Source organism: Trachinotus anak, unplaced genomic scaffold (genome assembly GCF_046630095.1).
Source record: "Trachinotus anak isolate AG129_WGS33_773 ecotype Australia unplaced genomic scaffold, CSIRO_AGI_Tana_v1 ptg000001l, whole genome shotgun sequence".
Lineage (NCBI taxonomy): Eukaryota > Metazoa > Chordata > Actinopteri > Carangiformes > Carangidae > Trachinotus > Trachinotus anak.
In genome coordinates, this window is record NW_027273852.1 from 5,093,499 (window position 1) to 5,113,847 (window position 20,349).

Consider the following 20,349-nt stretch of genomic DNA (forward strand, 5'->3'; position numbering starts at 1 on the left):
CTCATGGGAAGTAAACAAAATATCTCAAATGTTTTAAATCCAATTGCATGTAATGCAGTCATGATCATCATCTCTGCCATTACCGCTGCTGCTCCCGAAATGAAATCTCAGAGTCATCTTGTCCCCTATTAGCTGTGCATTACATTACAGCCTTGGGAAGGTCACGAAAACATGCGGAGACTTGTTCTGCTCTCTTCCCTGACACACAGAATAAATTCATCGCAATAGCTGCAAAGTTGCAATTTCCTGTAATTTGCTAGGAAAGGACATACTGCTATACACTCTGTGAGGAGGAGCCAGCCGTCACTTGTTCTCCGTTTTCCTGTCCTCTTTCTTTATTTGTCCCTTTTTTCCTTTGTCGTTTTCTCTATGACCCTCTTTAAATGCAGTATAGACAATTGCAATGAAGCCTGATGAAGCCCAGAAATGTTCCACTGTGTATGATTCTGTGCTCCAAATGGCTATGTTACTGCTGTAATTTCCTGGCTTTTAGCATAGTGCTTCATATTTACAGTGCACTTTCCGGTCTAAATGAATAAATATTGTTAAATGCACCTTCCATACATGCTTTTCTTTAAGTTTCTTCTTTAAATCTTGTTTTATGAACTGCTTTTCTGTAACAAATAGGAGACATTTTCTTTAAAGCCAAAGCCTCACATTTTCCCTTGCAGCTTCACACACAAAGATAAAATAATTAATAAGCTACAATTCTATCTAATGTGAATCATCCTATGAAATGGTCAGTTTGTTCTCCAAACCGGCTAAAAATGTGTCCTCAGCACACCCAGGTTGGACCAGAAGTGCTTACGTCAGCTGATACAACTCCACTCGGCCCCCGAAAGCCCCCCCGCCCTTGCACAAAACAAACGCTCCCCCACGTCTCTGTACATCATCACAAATATCTCTCCATCACAGGAATGGGAGGGACATCATGGGCTGCTTGAGTTATGACCTAACGGGTGAATAGAGAAGTTTGTATACTGCAATGGATATTCAGTGGAAAGAAATAATAAAATGGAGGCTATTTTGCTGACACATCTGCAGTGGGTTACTACAGTATGCGGCCAACTGGCAGCTATGACGATGAGGACATATTGACAGAGGCTCTATGGGGATACTCCCAGCTCCATCGCTTTGCGGGGCTGGGGGCAAGACATCTCTGCTATGGGGATTCGTCAGGGGAAATCTAGATGGGGTTGATGACGCCTGCGGGCCTCTTGGATGAGGATGGATGAGGACATTTGGCTGTCAGTGGTGAGGAGGCCTATCTGGCTCTGTCAGAAGTCCACAAGGGAATGAGAAGACACAAGGGGCCTGGTCTCAATAGGCAAATGTAGCCTTCCTTACATGCTTTCCTCATCATCCTCATCTTTCACAGGCTAAAATTTGTGGTATTTTTGTCTGCGGTGGCTTTCTAATGCCAGGATGCCTTTATTTTTCAGAGAAATGAATCTTTCTTCAGTCATCGATTGTTGCTTTGGTGCAGGAGGTGCTTCCCAACCCTCCCTGAACTCTAGTATCTTTAACAAATAATGCTATTTTTTTCCAGTGGAGGTAGGAGCCAAGGGAGCCACTTTAGATGATTGGGAAGAACCCAAAAGACCCCTGTGTGAGACAGTCATTGATTTCACTGTCTTTCTCTGCCTGTCTGTGTTGTTTAGGGCCTTCAGGCAGCAGTCTGGTAACACAGAACAAACACTCTATGGGGGCTGAGCAACCCACAGCCCAATCCACAGGGTGCTTTATCAATCAATATGACCTTCTTGAGCGCATACCCTTCTCTTTGGCTTCACCCTCCAGCATCTTCAGCCCCACAGCTTAGCCTGCCCACTGGGTAATGTAGTCTTTTAGCACCTACACAGCTGATGCAGTCTGTGTTCATTATCTGGATGTCCACCGAAAAGTTAACATAAAGTAAACATAATGATGTGAAGGACTCAGCAGGATTCAGTGCAGCCAGGAGTACAGTACATTTTCGACCCACTGGCATGACATTGAGTTGTTGAGCCACTCCTTGGTGAACCATTAAAATCAGGCCTCGAAAATCTCAGGAAGACGGTGAAACAAGCAGTGGATTTAATAAACGAATACAGCCGTCTTGGGAGTTCGCGTCCGGAATGTTTTCATTTTCTCCGACTGAGGACTGGTTTCGCTAATTGGGTTACGTGGGCTCAGCGAGGAAGTTGTCAAGCTTCAGGGGTTTTTATTTGTGCCTGGCCATCAAATCACAGCCCAGGGCAGTGACCCTCAGGGTGACGCCCCCACGAGGGCCTTTAAGGTACAGCTGTCTGATGAGTCAGTCCAGAAGCCCCGCTTTCCCAGAAAATCCCAGGTTCTGAGGTGATAGGTTGACAGAGGGAAGAGGCCACACAGCTTGGTATTGCAGCAGGGTTTTACTGCTCCTTAGGTCGGCTTAGTAGCTGCTGAGGAGGAATAGCAGCACTTGGTACATCACTCTCAACTTTAAAGGACTAAAAGCTACAAGCTGATGATAGTACTGTGGATTATAAATACACTCTGTGAACATTTCATTATAAACACATACACACACCTCCAGGCAGCCACACGTCTCAAAACTGCATGTGACTCTAACGTGATATCCTGGCTCAAGAACCAGCGTGTCTGTTTTAAATAGTTAAATTGCCTGATATTTTTCTGTATTGAAGATAAATACACACTCATGAACTCGCACTCACAGTTAATTTAATGTTTGTTCATTAAGAACAGCATTTAAAATCACTACGCTGCTGTACCTCAGCTAATTATGTTACATTTGCTATGTGGAAATGTTTGTGTATGAGCTTGAAAATTTAATGAGTCAAAGTTAATAATATGCCCTGACACTGATTTTTCCTACCAATTCTCAACAAGGTCTGTAGAACGGCTATAATTACGAGGCCACCCTGCCGGCCCAGATGTTGGGATTTTACCAGATGTGGTCCACCTGCTGGGATGAGGACACTGACTTATGACCAGCAGGTCAGAGCAACTTTCTTCTTGTCCCCTGCCTTACAAAGAGAGAACCGCCAGGGAAGAAACAGACACAGACTGCAGCTGCTAATGACATACACATGGCCAGCCACTGATGACACAGAGGATGATGTGTTTGCATCTGTGAAGATGATACATAAAAAAGTGTGTCGTGTAACATTTAGAGCACTGCTCAAACACACTTCCCCACCCAGCTAAATGTAGTTATTCTAAAGCCGCCTGCCCCTTATTTCCAACCGTGATGGCAGTGTTATATGGGTGTGTATGAGTAGAACACATTCAGACAAAGAAATCAATTTAAAGAATGTTGAATATTTCACACCATACATAAAATGCAAGGCTGTGTCCCTCACGATAGGCATTTATGCCTGTCAATGCATGTTTGTGTATGTATGTGTGTGTGGCTGTCTAAAGGCAGCCACGGTGGTGGTGGCTTCCCAGGGAATTGAAATTAATGAGTGTAATCAGAAGCAAACAGCGAGCCAGGCAAGGGCAATTAATACAAGCAAGGCGAGCAGAGCTGCTGGTTTGCTCGGCCAGGCATGGCTGGGGCCGAAGAGATGGAGGATTAAGATGCAACCACAGGCAAACTCCGCGGCTTTTCCACACACAGCAGATGTCCACGGAGGGAAGGCACTGTGAGCCTGGCATCGACACGCATCCGCCAACTGGCCACTCGGTCAACTTGGGCCCGATACGAGCTGACAACCTCCTGGCAGCATTCAGATAACACCATCTTCTCTGTTTAGTTAGAGAGCCAAGAGAGGGCCCTAACCAGGGGGCCCCTGCGCTGCATACGAAAGGGACGCAGTGCAAAGCTGCACAGTAGGGCTACTATATGTGTGAGAGAGACAGAGGAACGTAAGGAGATAAACAGAGAGAGAGAGAGATGAGGGGGAGGGCGGTTATTGTGTGCAAGCTCAACTCAAGTACATCTCAATGTGAAGGACATTTTTGTTACCCATGTTACCTCCATGTTTTCCTGATTGAAACATCCTTGGAGGCATGCATTCCTTCAAGCATACACATTTGCTTCAGTATAAATAAACACATTGGACCCAGCTGCCGTCAGAAACAGCTCTACTTGTTGTTTTCTTTAATTGATGCTAAACGAGAGTGTCACCGCCCAGGATCTTTTCACTCAGCCCTGGCTTTGTTGCCTTGAATGGCGTTCATTCCCCCGGCGGTCTCGCATTTCCACTGTTTACGTGAGATAATGATGCATGTGTAAGGATACACCGCCAGGCCAAGAGAGGGGCTGATATGAACTGTGACGGCTGCCTCGTCGGTCCAAACCAATTTGTGTTGAAACGGAACAATGATGTCAGCTCAGACATCGGGGGATTTAACGAAGAGAGATGCTATAGGGGCAATCTGTGATGCACACAGAAAATAAGGGCTCAGGCCCACTCCCAACAAGGCCATATAGGTCATGTAAGGTCAAACAAACATGAGGCCAAATCTGATTCTACACATAGCACAATGATGTCGAACTCATTCCCTCTTTGTGTAATGTCCTTAAAATGTAAATGTTAGTACTTCACTTGCATCTGGAGTCTGAGTAGACCTTTCCAGGAAATTGCTTTGTGGCAAGAAGTGACTGGACAAGATGCTGTGATGTAACATCTTTCTCTTCAGGTATTTTAAAAAAAATGATGTTTGGACTCTCATAGCATCACTTTTTTTTATTCAAATCAACTTAAAATGTAAGATAATCACCTTGTTTATGTGGAACTACAGCAGTGGACCAATTCAAATCCCATTACAAAAAAAAAAATAATAATAACAATAATAAAACTAAACAAAAACTACCAATGTAACCCCATCCTCAGCAAAGGATAAAGTATAAGGTTGGAGAACTGTGGATTGTGGCTTTAGCATCAATGCCAAACATTGTTGACCTCATTCCCTCCACCACGAGTTATGTGGTTGTTCCAGTGCAGTTTTAGTGTGTACTGGTTTATGAAACACCACTGGGTTGGAGGGCAAGTCCAACAAAATGACAAAACAACTCTGTCAAACTTTGATTGAATTCTCCATCTAACATGTTTTGTCAGCTGGAGAAATATCATTGCCTATTGATTGATTCTCTTCCCATTCATAAATCCTGCTCTTTATTGTCCAGAGAGTGCAGACTGCACAGAGTATTGTGTTAAAGCTGTCTCTGACACCGTCACAGGTACAGATAAATTACTGACACTTCAATAACTTGTGAAATACGTGCTCTTGTGCCTATGAAAGGCAACAGTTTAACGTGTCTCTCTTTTAGAACCCTATTACTTTAATGGAAGACAATTCAAACTGGAAAAATTTACAGTTTTCCTCATGGCTGTGGCCAGATAGAAATTGCCCGGTAACATCAGCTCACTCATATTGCTCTTAGGAATTGATGAGTATCCTCGTGTAATAGTGTTAAAAGGATTTTTTTTCTCTCCTTTTCTTGGCCAGGGATCAAAGTCTTTCTTTCCATTGGTGTAGCTTGTCTGCCCTCTTCTGGCCTCTTGTTGTCATGAGGTCAAGTCACGTTGACTTACCACTGACCAAGTCAAAAAAATATGAGATTATTCCTCATTTTGCATCAAATGTCTGGAGCCACTTCAAGGACTCCTTAAAATCCCTGACAAAACCCTGGGTGTCCTAAAGATCCACTTTTAAAATCACTACTGCAGAAATAAAAATATATAAATATCATAAAATATAATGGATCTGTAAAGCCATAAGCCTGTCAGAGAGTGAAAAATGGCTGTAGCATGAAGCGTTTAATAAAGTAATCTTTGATAACTAATGAGGCTGTTTCTCAAAGCAAAACTAACATCCAATCAGTCACAATCAAAGGAAGAAGTGGAAAAAAATGGATTGATAATTAAAGCAGCAGTCTCCATGGTTCACCACCCATAAGCTATTTCAAAGAGCCGGGGATCTAAGTTTTAGCATGTTTCTTTATGAGAAACACACTTCCCTATTAGAGGAGGGGAAGAAAAAAGAAAAAAAAAAAAAAAAGCTCTTCGGAGTCAAAACCATCACCAGACGCCACTGCAGTGGTATTTTTTAACCCGTGCGTCAGCCCTGCGCCCGTGGCCAAACCGCTTATTAAAACGGAGGGAAGCCAAGTGCCATAAAGACAGAAGGCGAGCAGCTTGTTATTATTCTTTCTGAGAGGTGAACAGGCTGAGATCAATGGCTGCAGTGGTTTCCTCTCACCACAACTATGGCCCAGTAAAGCACAAAGGGCTATGCGGCTCCGACCCATTCAGTCAGAGATATTAACTATTCCAGGGGCCTTTGAAAGCAGCTGCCAAGAATAATTTCCCACATGTAACATTTCCCACCAAAGCCACAGAGTCATACTGGCATATTCTGTGCCCCACCAGACCCTGTGTGCCCTGACTAGGATGACAGAGTAGAATCAATGGAAAACCAGAGCCATTTCATTAATAAGGAGTCCATTTGAAGCTTGTGGAATGTATTGTAGATGAATTATTTAGTTTTGTCACTTTAATAGGGCCATATAGCATATTAGTGAAAATGCTGTATTGTGCAGCTGAAATGTAGCTAAAAATACCAGCTGCTGGAAGAAAAAGCTGCTTTGGGGATAAATCTTGTATTCCCAAAACCAATGGAATCAGTGAAGGCCCCTCAGTGGTTATTGCTCAGCTGTTTTATGGTATGCTGAGGTTCTGTGTTAATGATGAAAAGGCTCGATCCTCCCGACTCCTGAATTGTCCCCTCATCACCCTGAGCTTTCTGAAAGTAGAACAGATGTCGCTGGACCTTCTGTAATGCACTGTGCCCTCCTCATGCACAAAGGAAAGGAAACCTGCTGCTGTCTTCATTCCTAACAGCAAAATATGGTATGCATATCAGACGCCATTTTGGCCAGTAAGAAAGTAAAAAAAATCCGACAGTCTTGTCAGATATGATGGAGGTGTTCCTCTTGACCACAGCTACTGAATATGTTTATTTTCATATGAAATCTCTGAAATCATTCGAGTGTGGTCGAGGCAGTCAGTCTATAACGACACCTGTAATCAAACCTTTTTTAAATGGCATAGAAATGATCATATGTATGGATATTGAAGGCTGGCACAAAATAACAGCTATCGGTTTAAACGACGCTTATCAGCTATATCTATTCATACATTTCAAATACCACTGACAGAGGTACAAGGCTATTGTCACCTACCTAATTTCTAGCCTACTCTTACTCTGAAGATCAATGAAATGTCACATAACTGTCTGTGGAACTGAAAAGATATGTAAAATAGCTAATTAAAAAGACACAAATAGTTCAGTAAGAGCTGACAATTCCACACATGTAGAGAACTGCTCAGGTTTGAGCCCTTAAAAAATGACATGCATATAAACTCCGCTGTGTAAAACAATCATGAACTGGTATGAACTGGCAGTGCCGGAAAGAGCAACTTCAATTTAAAATTTTGCATTTTAGAAAGGACATATCACACTTTAGATATTTTGATACATAGAGCACAAGTGTACACAAGTGTTAATATAATCTTTATATTTTACATGTTCTTATTTACAAGAGTTGCATTTATATTTTATGTTACAAAAAGGCACCGCTCACCATAGAACAATATGCTTCAGGTACAGTATATTTAACGCAAAATGTTTCCCCAACAAGAAGCAGTAGAGACTTACATTGTCTGTAAAGCAGAAACACTATGAGGAAACCTTTTCTAAAGTTTTGTCATGTTTTCATGTTACATCACCAAAATAAGTCCAAAGAAGATTTGGATGCAACAGTGTCCACCTACCTGTAAAACCCGACCTGGCTGCTATATATAAGTTAGGAAAGGGGTCTGTGCCAGTAAAGCTGCAAGTCCCAGTCTCTGAAAAGAAATGTGTTTGGGCAAGTTAGATGAGTGGTGCATCGAGAGAGTGAAAGAAAGAGTGTCATCAACTGCAGAGAAGCTGCAGTTCACTGGAGTTGTAACTCAAAGCAGGCGCTGCCACCTCTGTCCCGCCCAGAGCATCCTGCCCTCTGATCTTCAGGTTGACAAATTTAATCTTCCAGCTGTTATTTTCCAGTGGGGAGCGGATGAGGCCAAATATTTGCTCAAAGATGCCCAGGCAGGCTTCATCTCTGTGGATGGTCCCGGCCACGGCCACCAGCACTAAGCCATGGGGCGAGGCAAGGGTCCTGAGGCCATGGGGATCCAGGTTGGGGCAGAGGAGGAGGCGTTCTTCCTTGGTCAAGGCTAGGAGGCGAAGGCTGACCAGTTTAGCACCTAGGAATTCATCCATCTGTTCACTGCCAGCTCTGAGAAAGGGAGACAAAGCTCTGTCATCACAGTTTTGTTTTGGGTTGTTTTTCCTCAGTTAACTGTAGTTATGTATTGAATGTTTCTGTGGAGTTTTTATGTGCAGAAAAGTTTGTTATGGAAATGATTAAATTATAAGACTATGTAGAAACTCTCTAAACTCATTACCCTTTCCATATTTCATAATGTTACTCCATACAATACAGTCCTTCAAGTCAATTTGCAATGAACAAAAACTGAGTAAAACTCCAGCTGAAAGTACATAACTGCCGTGAGCACTGAAAAGCAAATGCCATCGAACACAGTATCAGTAGCAGCCCCATGTTGGTGGCTAATTTAAACCATATTTCCATCTGTTAATGATGTCCTTACTTAGAGAGGAGACGCAGCTTCACATCTGGCCAGAAGTGTTGTGGTCCCCAGTCTTGAGGCAGTTGGCCCAGTGAGGGGTTCTGACTGTTCAAGAGCTGGAAGAACCACTGGCAGAACTGCTGACCAAGGGCCTGTGGGTCAAAGCCCACCTCAACCTTCAAGTCCGTGGTATCAGATGCCGTCTGTGTGGACCGTCTCTGTGTGGTCTCGTCCGTCGCTCCTTGAAGGCTTTCATCAACCGTGGCCTTAAAGGAATTAGAAGTTATTGGTTAACTCAAAGATTGCCAATGTGTACCTCAAGCACTTTTTATCAGACATATTCCAATAATGCCCGCTTTTAACGACTACTCCTTAATATTTTTTTTCATATGGGGAAACAACATTATACTGACCACCTGTGTAAAATGTGTAAAAGCCAGTTCAGAGAAAACAATAAGAAAGCTTGCGAGTAGAACATTTTAGTGAACACACAGTTATCTTCAGTTGGTAGTCTACATGCCAAAACGTCAGCTCTTTATTATATGGAAGAACATTTGATTGGTAAAATAACAATATCTCACACCTCTGCCTCAACTGAAATATAAAGAATGAGACCCTAAGTAGATGAGGTGTGGAATATTCATATTTCCTAATTAATAAACACAAAATAGTTTCTTAAATCACACTAGCATGCATGCACAAGAAAACGTTCAACAAATTAAGAATGGACTGCCAAGCAGCTTCAGTGGATTCTCCCTTCATCGTTATTAGACCTAAACTACTGTGCTAAAAAAAAGATGTAACAGTGTTTCACCCCTATCCCACACGCTTACTACATTATCAGGTGAAATCTGTTGAAGCATCTAACAGTTAAAAGATTTTCAGCCAGTATGGGCTGGACGGTATTTTGCATGTACAAAGACTTGAGCTGATGGATCAGGGCGCCCTGCTCATAATGTTTTTTAAGTATTTCAAAAGATCCAATGTCTGGTCCACTGCTGGCACTGAGTCATTTAAATTCTCTGAAACTAGTCACCTGTCATACAGACTACAAGTACCTTTTGTCAATTACCTGACAGCTGTCTGCACTTTAGTTTAAAAAATTATGAACACCGGATTTAAGAAATGATGGTTTTCATATTATTCCAAGCAGCCTTCAGGTTACATATCTTCTGCTCTGCTTTAACATGTGGTTGTACTGCCATCCATCCCAGGCTAAATGTCACCACCTGACCCTAACTTTTTCTCCATATATTCAACCATGTCAGCATGATGGGGCCAAGCAACTTGATCTCCCGCCCCTGTACCTTCCCCGATGACCAAAGCTCCAGCGCCCTCTTCACTAGCTGGTGTTTCTCGCTGTTGGGGGGCATCACCACCCCCTCATTGGCCAGGTACTTGAAAATGAGGTCACGATAAACCTTCTTCCTTCTCAGGAGTTCCTCAGCATTTTTAGTGAAGGACAGAATTGTTTCCATAGCCTCTGTATGAACAAATGAACATAAGGCACAAGATTATTTGATGGCGTCATTATCTGAACAAAATAACAGTGAAACAACACCAGGAATGCACTAAAATCCTTTATGAAAACTGGACATTCATTCTCTCCTTATTAGCAACGTGCAACATATATCTTCGTTCACGACTAAGAGGCCTACGGAGACTTTCTTAAAACTTAAACATTTTAGAGTTAGTTCAGGCATCTTTTTTCCTCCTACCACGGTCAGTTTTGTTTTGGTATTTTAGCAGCCTCGCTCTTTGCTATCCGGAACAGATTAAAAACGTACCTGTAACATTTTCCACAACTATCATCTTATTCGTGACTGTGTCACTAAGTGACAGTAAGTCACCTTTTGACATGAATTTTAGTATCTTTGCACATCCAGCGCGCTCTGTTCCTGACAGCCATGGCATCTTTGACACCACAAAACAAAAATTAGTTTTCCTTCTTCCGTTCTTGTCCTGCTAGAAAACTGACCGTACAGGAACAAGTAGCAGTCAGAAGTGTTCCGCGCAAAGCCGCGGTTGCTACAGCGATACAGTACCGGAGTAAAACACAAGGCGTTGCCTTTGTTGCCTTTAAAACTACAAGAAATGTTGGTGAATACAGTTTAAATACTGACTACACATGTACAGCTCATGAATGTCCCCTGCTCATATATTAAGGCTCATTGTTGTTTTCTAGATTTATCCACTCCCACCTCTAAAAAATAAAAAATCGAAAAATATTTCAAAAGGAAAGGAAATAAATTTTATGTCACCACCATTTTTCATCATCACAGACTGTATATGGGCATTATGTGTCCTGGCATAATCCAACATCAAGTGCAGCCTTGGCCCCTGTCACCAGCAGGGATGGGGCTCACCTACCTGACAGACACTGGAGCAGAGGATCCGGGGCAAGTCCAGCCTGGGAAGAGGGCATAAACAAGTGTGCGACATCTTCTGATGTGTCTTTTAGGATCAACTGACGTTATCTACTTATTAAATTTAAGGTAATTCCTTTATGATCAGACGATAATTACATTTTTTACTCGCAAGTTTGTAAAGACAGAATGTTATTTATTATAATCTACCATGTCAAAACATACGATTGTGGCTTGTAATGGTTATAGAGATGTTGGTATTACGATTTATAGTTGACATCGCTGAGTTTTTACATTTACGAGGATCACATGAAGGCATCGAAAGCTCTATGAATCTTAAATGGAAGCGGCCATCTCTCAGTTTATAAGGACTAGCTTGCTCAGTCGAGGGGATGCACTGCTAGCACCTGGAATTTACCTGCAAGATAAGTGACCTTCCAGCAGGCGTTTGACTTATTCATTAATTAATATGTTTTAATTAACCGGACTAAGAGGATTAGTTGTGCTACTTAATACTGTGCTCCCGTTTCAAGCAGGTAAGTCGCACGCAGAAACGTTGCTGTTGTTTTGACGTGCTAATATCTTCACTTTAGCAAACGTAATCCATAATTTAGCTCAGGTGGTGTCCGGTTAACGCTGTATGTAGCGTCGAGTTGAAAGTGACATGTTGTGTAATGATTTAATCAGTATTGTTTGATTTGTTGGTTGAATTGCTGTTAAGTTGTTGGCATCTGTAGTTCTGTTCCCGAACTCCATGTAAAACTTGAAGACTTTAATATAGCCGTGCTGGTAGGAGGCGTTTATACCTTTTTTAAATTGAACTGAAGACTTCTTATAAAACAGCAAATGTCATTGTATAAATCGGGGTTACTCTACATCGACTTTTAATTTCTTCATTTAAAAAAATCTCCAGATTTACAAATGTCCAGTCATCTTCCATATACATTGGGATACGTCATTATTTACGTCATTCTTTAAATATAACCAACTTTCAGGTGAATGTCTTAATATACTTGCATGTAGAAAACGGTGCTAAACCAATTCCCAAGAGATTTTGTTGTGAATTTTGTTTGGGAGTTTTGCGAATTTGTGAAGTATGTTACATGTGTAGCTGCACTAACCAATTATAATTTCAACTAAAGGAGCAAAACTGATTAGAAATGAGGAAAAAACCTTGGACCTTGACTCACGTTTGCATACTGACCTCATCATGAGGAGTGGTTTGGCCCAGCACTTGATAAACCTAGGCTAATATTGACTGCCTGCTAGCCTAAGGTTGTGTCAGAGTGAGTGAGGAACTGTGTTATTGGCCAACTTCACAGAAGATCAGTTACTAACATTTCTCAAAGATGAAATGCACATCACACTGGCCTGCTTTCAACACAGTGTTGAGAAATGAGCAGGGAGGAAATAACCATTGACCAAGTTACGCAAAAGGAGATCCTGATCTCCATATATTCACCTGTCTCGAAGACAAAAATGGACTGCAAGATTAGTGGTTTAAATCCATCAACTGGCAAGTAGAATATCACAGTCAACAAATATTGAGATATTGTTTAAAATACAGAAAGCCGAGGACAACAACATGAGCCTTTTGGTATATTTTATTGTGCGAAAGCATTTGGAGAACTCTGTCCATCCTCAAGGAACACAACGCATAAACGAACTGAACCCATGACCTGTATACTTATTGTGACCAGTTAATCTTGATCAGACAGACAGTTTCACCTTTTTGAATATGGACAGAAAAGACAATTGCAGGTAGTGTGTGAAAGTATACCAGACATGTAAGCATCGGCATGTTAAAAATTATTCTTAGATTTTCAACTAAAGATTTTTTGAACTATTAAATCTCCCTTTGTGTGTGTGTGTGTGTGTGTGTGTGTGTGTGTGTGTGTGTGTGTGTGTGTGTGTGTATTGCACAGCACAGCACATAACCCTTCATATACAAATGCACACATATGCAGAGCAGGAAGAGGAAAAATAATGATGAACTGGTTTTGCATAAATTGGTGAAACTCAAAACAGATCATTATTGAAATGCATGGAGTTCAGCCAATTTAGCTAGAACTTAAAACTCTTGGTTCTCTTGTCTTTCCAATTTTGCTGCAGATGGGGGAGTTTGAGAGTAGCGCTCTGGGCCGGGTAACAGTGTACTCCATCCAGGGATGCCCACACTGTATGCAGGCTAAGGCCACCCTCGGGCGTTTGGAAGTACCAGTGTGTGACGTGGACGTGGGTAAGCATCCGGAGCTGAGAGCCAGAGTGAAGGAGCTGACAGGACGCAGCACAGTCCCTCAGATCTTCTTTAACAGCGTTCATGTCGGGGGCAATGATGACCTGCAGAAATTGGTGAGGAGCGGGAGAAACCCACAGTGAACTTTGTGCAATATTTTTAAACAGTATCAAAAAAATCTTAATTGTATCTACTTTTAATCAAAATTGTCCTTAAACTTGCATGTATGTGTTGATTCGATTGACTTCCTCAGGCCCCTGAGGAGCTTCAGAGGTTGGTGAGTCTGGTCAAGGAGCAGCCTCTTCCAGCAGATGCTCCTCCGTTACCAGAGGAGAACCAATCAGAGGATACAGCTGGGGATACTGATGGAGGTGAGGGGTTTATTACTCAGATTACTTGCTTTTTCTAGATTACTTTGTTGCCTTCACATGTGGGAACAGCCAACTGGTGAGAAAGACTTTACTCTACAGTTACAAACTATAATGCACAGTTCATGCTGTGTTTAACTCTTGTATACTTTTGTTCTTTCATTGAGGTGATTAATTGTGCTGTGTTAGTTTGGAAATTAAATCAGTTTCAGACTGGATTGGTCTGTTATGAAATGGGTGTGGCCTGTAGTCAAATGATGAAATGGATCACAGGGAGGAAAAAAAAATTAATTCGGCTTTTAACTGTAAGACTGAACCAGACTCAGGAGGGCTGGTTTTGCATAGTCATCTCTGAAAGGAGGTCAGCCAAGAGCTATGAGTGGTTGTGAAATAGTACTGTCATATGTGGACATGTTTTGGCAACAGGAGGTTTGTGTGTGTATGCGCGTGCGTGTGTGTTTTTATCTCTCCTGATGCTAAAGCCAGCACAGACAGTTGCTATAGGGAACTTGATACTCTGGATGAGCCCAGAAGCACCAGGCTGCCTTACTGTACCTCATTATATGTGATCATTAAGCTGCCGACAGTGTAAACAGAGTCTGTCCATTGGGGCACATACGCAGCTGCTTGTAGAGAAATATTGAAATTCAGCGTTAGCTTTGATGTAGTATCAGCAGCATCATCATAAATAGTAGGAAGTTGAGATCAAATAGTAAGGCCAATCAAAATGCCACACCAACCTATAATTTCAGGTACTACTGCAACAGTAGTGGGGGGGGGGGCTATGATGATTCCTTTTCCAGATACGCTGGACTACATAATTGCACATATTCTTTCATTCATGTGGGTGTCAATGTGTATTTCTGTTTGTTTGTACATGTGCGACTTGGCATATTCCTTCCCTCAAAGAGTTTAAATGTGAGAGAGATGAGTTGGCGGACCTGGTAGAGGACCTCAAACATGGCAGTGTGATTGGCAGTCAAAGGAGGGGGCTGACAGTATACAAAAAGAGCTTCTCAGGCAATCAGCTGGTTGACTGGCTGCAGAAAGAGAAGGGCATGGGTAAGTAAGGCTGTAGACCTGCAGTAAAACAGGCTTTCTGTCTTGTGGTAGTTTGATCTTATCTATCTCAAAGTGTCCTGATTCATACAAAGTACAGAGAAATCCTGATCTATACACCACTGACTATGGCCATGTGTGTGCTAGCCAGGGCTGAGGCCAATAACACTGGCCAGGCATTATTGCAGAAGAAGTACATGGTCAGTGTGCGTGGCTGTGGGCAGCCGGATTGCAGTTTTGGAGAAGGGAAAGACGCCATGGACACGCTGTACAGGCTGCTGGAGGATGACCCTCATTCAGCCCTCAACGCAGGACAGACTGCGTCCTGCAGTCCCATACAGGGTAGGTCGGGACTGGACCAGGTTTTGGACATACACACATGGCATTCTAGGTTCACGCTGAGTAGTGTCCTTGAAGACTCTCTCACGCCCGTCTCTTGTTCTTGGCTGGTGGTTTTGGGTTCGCTTGAGTTTGTGTATTATGTCAGTGAAGTTTATGGTGGTAAGAGTTGAAGAAGGGGTTAATGATATGTTTGATAATATATTGCAGAACAAATATTTTTTCAAATGTAGTCCTGCAGTTCTAGTATAAAACTTAAATTGACCAATGTTTCCCATTTTTCTGCTTTTATAATTGTCAATTTAAAAGTTTTTTGCATATAGTATTGGTTCAAAATATCACATAGTGTTAGCTTAAGTCAAGAAATATGAAAATATGTATCATTCAAGCCCTATTTCAAAACCACATTCTGCTTTGCTGTGGGTTTGGTGTCATCTTTTGTCATCTTACTGCTCGTTAGCTTTTAATTTGTTCTCAAAGTCTTTTCTTCTGCAGCTGTGGTTGTGGATGGTGAGGCATATTGCCTGGCTTTGTATTGTTGAATTTGTAACTGACCATGCACCCCTCCAGAGGGTAACTAACAAGCTGATCTATTTGTAAGCACTGATTTTCTAAGTGTGTTAGTGTTGTTATGCTTGGCTTTTCTGCACTTGAATTTATCTGCAATGCTCTTTCTTTCTCACAGGTAATATTTCCTACTAATGATTTAATTTGTGCAATTTCAAGGTTAGCCTGATCTTTGTTGCAGTTTGTAAATGTACTTCCCATTCAAATAGTGGTTTAGTTTGTCAGCATCAAAAGCTGTGTGTGTATATGAAACATTGACCATCTCTCTCCCTCTCTCTCCCTCTCTCCCCCTCTCTCAGCGGCTGAGCTCTCTTTGCTTTTACGAGAGATGATTCTGAAATTGTTCTCCGAGCATCTCTCTGCTGATGGCAAGGTAATGTCTTCATTGGCTACAGAGGGCTTCTGACTCCAGTGCTGACTCACTGAGTGTTTTCATCTGTACACGCCTCTGTTTGTTAATGCATCTGTGACATGCAGTGTGTACTGTTGCATTGGGCAGGCTATTTGTTCCTCTGTAGTTTCATGTGCACCGACAAAATGGCTGCACACACAGATTTACCTTGTGTGTTCTTCATCTTGTCGCCTTTTATGACGTTGAGATTGAAATTTCTTGACATGACTTTTCATTGTTTGTCTAAAACTATGGCACAAGTGATTGTGTAGTTGCATTACTCCTGTATATTTGGAGAGATTGAGTGTATGTATGTGTATTCCTTGCTCCCACAGTCTGTGGACTATAAAGGCATGTCATCAAACCCTGCGTTTGAGCGTTACTGTGAGCTAGCCATTCAGCTGCAGAGGGTGGAGCTGCTTTCCCTGAGCCGGGAGGAGAAGTTGGCCTTCTTCATCAACATCTACAATGCCTTGGTCATCCACGGGTACCTACGTCTGGGGGCCCCAACCAACATGTTTCAACGATACAGAGTAGGATCACATAGCCGCACAAAGTTGCCACACTGCTTTCCAGAGCCCTCGTATATCTGTAAATAACTGTGCTGCAAAAGGCATTTAACGAAGACAATAAGGCTCATCTGATATTACTGAGATAGGAATTATTTGTACTGATTTACACTAATTACAGCATAGATTATTTTGCATGCTGACAAAGATAAAACATATGCGTACTAAAGGCCATGACATTTTTGTTGTATTTTTTCATTCTGCGAACAAAAGTGTTACCATTTCAAGATATTCTTAGGAGGAATGGATTACATTGCATTAAAGATCTTTTGTTTCTGTCCCATTTTGTAGTTCTTTAACTATGTGAGCTACCTGATTGGAGGAGAAGTGTTCACATTACAGGACATAGAGAACGGCGTTCTGAGGGGGAACAGAAAAGGTGTCGCACAGCTTCTGAGGCCCTTCTCCAAAACAGACCCACGGCTCAGAGTATTCAGACATTCTGTTACCTCACACCTGAACATTTCACCCACTCTCTAACAGCGTCATTTAGAGTAACTAAAGTTCACTTCTCTTGTCGTCCACCAGGTGGCCCTCCCAGATGCAGAGCCCCTCATTCACTTTGCCTTGAACTGTGGTGCAAAGGGCTGCCCACCCATTAAGACATACACTCCACAGGTGAGTGGATTTCAGTTCCACTGCTGTCTATTGTGTAATTAGTCTTAATGGGAATATAATTGGCAGTGAGCTGTACTCATATCTGGTAATACTAAGAGCTTGAATGGTCTCTACTCAAACCTATCAGGACATTGACAGCCAGCTCCGCATAGCAGCTGAAGCCTTCCTGGAGAACGATGATGGCTGTATGGTGGATTCTGGGAAAAGAGAAGTGCGACTCAGTCAGATATTCAAGTGGTACAAGGCTGACTTTGGAGGCACTGATGAGAAGGTAGGTTTAATGCTGAATCAGCATTTTTCTGTATTGATTGTATACTATAGCATTATACCTTGTGTAAGATACATTTAATTATCAGTTCTCTTGTCGACCAATAATACTAGTGGGTGTAACTACAGTACAAATTAGTTACTATTCAAAGCTCTGCATCCACTGTCCACCAGTGAAAAACATACTGATATTTTCAACCTCCAGTCCAACTGCTGATCTCACTCTGTTTTATCTTCCCTCTCTCGCAGCTGCTGAAGTGGGTGCTGGAGCACATGGGTGACTCGCCGAAGAAAACCAGCCTGCAGGACATCCTTTCTGGCGGGAAGACCAAAATCAGCTTCCTCCCTTACGACTGGAGCTCCAACAGCAGCCACTGAGCATGAACACACAAATTCATATACGCCTAGCTATACACTATGTCTCTTTGCATCTGTCACTTTCTCCTGAGCTGCATCTACTTAAAAATCAGAAGGACGGTGATGGCATGTTAGCCTAACGCAGTCCACTGGTCCCCAACATCATGCAAATGTTTTTATGCAAAACAGACTGTAAATCCAAGTGATGAAAGGGATGTGTTTGTTGCACTGTACCATTGAATCAGACTTCTCTTGTAGGCTCATTCTAACTGTAAGGTCTTATCATAAGCCCCTTTACCCCATAAATATAACTGGTACACTCAAGTTTTGTAAGTTTTAAGTAATTACAACAGAGAGCCTATTTTAGAAAACAAGTTGCACTGAGAAGTTTTGTACTGCAGCAGCATATTTAATAAGATAAAATGCACATAAAGCCTGTTATTGACTTTGCTTATTGATGTTTAATATGTAAAATATCAAACCTTAAAAAACGGCATACGTATCATTAATTATTTTAAAGTAAACGCTCATAGAGAATGCTCAACAAACATACTATATAATAATAATAATAATAATAATAATAATTTCAATCATCAATATGGTTTCATGCTGTCTTAGTCTTTAAACAACATGTGAGAAACTCAGGATACAGATGATCATGATTTTCTCAGTTGAAGTCAACACTTATTTTGGGCTAGAGCATTTGATAATTTTGCTGATCCAAACACACACTGCCTTGACAAGCCATATCAAAACCTTTTGAACCTACAAACAGACTCACTCGTGGGTAGTGGACTGCAGATTCTGCATAAAGCAGGTCCATCACTCCAGCACCGTTGAGGTGGCAGTAGCTATGAGGGAGGCTCTATCCTCTGAAGTCCCCAGCTTTGTGGACCGCACCCCTTACAGGATACAGCCCCTGAATCAAAATAACAGCTACTGTGTCCTTAATGAAGAAACACAGGCAAATGCAGTGCTCAGACATTTGCATGTCTTGATCAGGTTTTGTTCCCAACCCATTACGGTGTTTTGTTTCTACCTCTCCTCATGTGAATCTACATCATTGTCCACCCCTCTTTTTGATCCAGGTCTTCCATTTGAAATTGCAAAAGTGCTACCATTGTGTTTTTAGCACAGTTATTTAGTTTAAAAAAAAATACAATATTGTGAATTATAGAAACATTTATCTAAACTAAATCCATGTGAGGTGCACTTTGACACTTTGCATGTTTATCTCCAACTTGAAATGCTGTTGAGACATATTTGTACTTTTTTTCACAAAGAAAGATGCTCTGTTGGTCTATATGGAATAATGTGCTGTGTTTACTCGACAATTTATTCCAGCATGTCTGCAGACACTGAAAAAAAATTCTCAGTCTTGAAAAAAAATGTTCATTGCCCAAGTCCGTAGTCATGGATACAGGTCAATGTAGCGGCTTTCAGTCTGAATTCATTTTAGAGTTTGTAGGTTGTTGGTGTGTTTAGTTTCCATCCAAACAGGCCAACAGATGTGTACAGTGCCCTTTTTAACAACATTGAAATTTGACTGTATTGGTTTCCCTTTTACCTGGCCTTAAACGTTTATAAGATTCATTTTTAACATGATGACTCATGACACATTTAGTTAGTGTAACTGTACAGTTATAAGGAAGAATAAGACTTGGAAACACCTCTATGATGGGGGCTTTCTGTTTCCATAATTTAGGACTTTCTAATCTCAGGTCAAAGTAAAATGGGAGAGGAAACAATATTCAAGTTGTCTGATGTCATCACTGCACTGTATCCTGCATGTTGTTAATACTCTTTACGGTTTCAGCTCAGTCTGTATAATCTACATTTGTTAGCAAAGACATGTGTGGATTCGTGTGTTAAACATTTCTGTTAGTTTCTTTGTCTTAAAGCTACAAACAGCACCAAAGTAAATGGTTACATTAGCATGTGTTAAAACCGGAATGCATTTGCTGCATGAGATATTGGAAAAGCCTACTATCATGAATGCTGGCCTGTAGCTGGATTGCCTCTCTGCCATTGCTTGTTCCCGAGCCTGTAAGCTCAGCCACAAGTTGCCATAATAGCTGGACTTTGACATGTAACCCCCCAGTTAAACAGATAAATTGTCAGTTTGACTCTAACATTGGAATGCAACAGTGCAAATCCAAGTTTGGTAAAGCCAGCCTTAATTAGACTAACACGTGCAGTAGATTTTAAACACAAAGTCTAAACAATAGACTGCACTTTTTCTTGGAATACATGCCTTCAGTGACAATGCACCCTTGGCTTTATTACACATAACACCATTACTGAGTGACTTAGCTTAAAGCAAAAATGGAAGACACTTTGTAGACTAAAGCAAACAGAAGGGTTGTATTTATGTTATCTCCTATGTGAACCCTGTAATTTCTTCAAAATTACCTTGTGTATCAGGAAAATGTGATGCAAAAACTTTTTTAAACAAGCAGTTCTAATATAATCGTTCTATTTTCCTCTTTCCTGGGGCTAATGAAGCAATATGTTTCTGTACAGTAAATATGCAATGCTCTACTAGAATAAAGTATATATTGAGTCAGTCTGCTTTCTCTTTTACTGTA

At 41.6% G+C, this 20,349-nt stretch overlaps 2 protein-coding genes across 3 annotated transcripts; one reads left to right on the forward strand and one right to left on the reverse strand.

Annotated features, from left to right (window-relative positions):
- Positions 1-7,490: 7,490 nt before the first annotated feature.
- Positions 7,491-10,603, reverse strand: cunh3orf38 (chromosome unknown C3orf38 homolog). The gene is made up of 4 exons (XM_071504560.1): positions 10,412-10,603; positions 9,932-10,107; positions 8,646-8,890; positions 7,491-8,272 (listed from the first exon to the last, which is right to left on the reverse strand). The coding sequence occupies exons 1-4, from the start codon at positions 10,536-10,538 to the stop codon at positions 7,909-7,911; spliced, it is 912 nt and encodes a 303-aa protein (XP_071360661.1). The 5' UTR covers positions 10,539-10,603; the 3' UTR covers positions 7,491-7,908.
- A 378-nt stretch (positions 10,604-10,981) lies between these two features.
- Positions 10,982-20,327, forward strand: LOC139636570 (uncharacterized). 2 transcript variants are annotated; one of them, XM_071504886.1, is made up of 11 exons: positions 10,982-11,119; positions 13,103-13,342; positions 13,480-13,597; positions 14,504-14,656; positions 14,801-14,995; positions 15,859-15,932; positions 16,286-16,483; positions 16,811-16,948; positions 17,048-17,137; positions 17,265-17,408; positions 17,654-20,327. In XM_071504886.1, the coding sequence occupies exons 2-11, from the start codon at positions 13,103-13,105 to the stop codon at positions 17,780-17,782; spliced, it is 1,479 nt and encodes a 492-aa protein (XP_071360987.1). In that variant the 5' UTR covers positions 10,982-11,119; the 3' UTR covers positions 17,783-20,327. The 2 variants fall into 2 exon arrangements, with proteins under 2 accessions (XP_071360987.1, XP_071360910.1); XM_071504809.1 differs by lacking the exon at positions 10,982-11,119 and adding an exon at positions 11,331-11,526.
- The last annotated feature ends 22 nt before the right edge of the window (positions 20,328-20,349 follow it).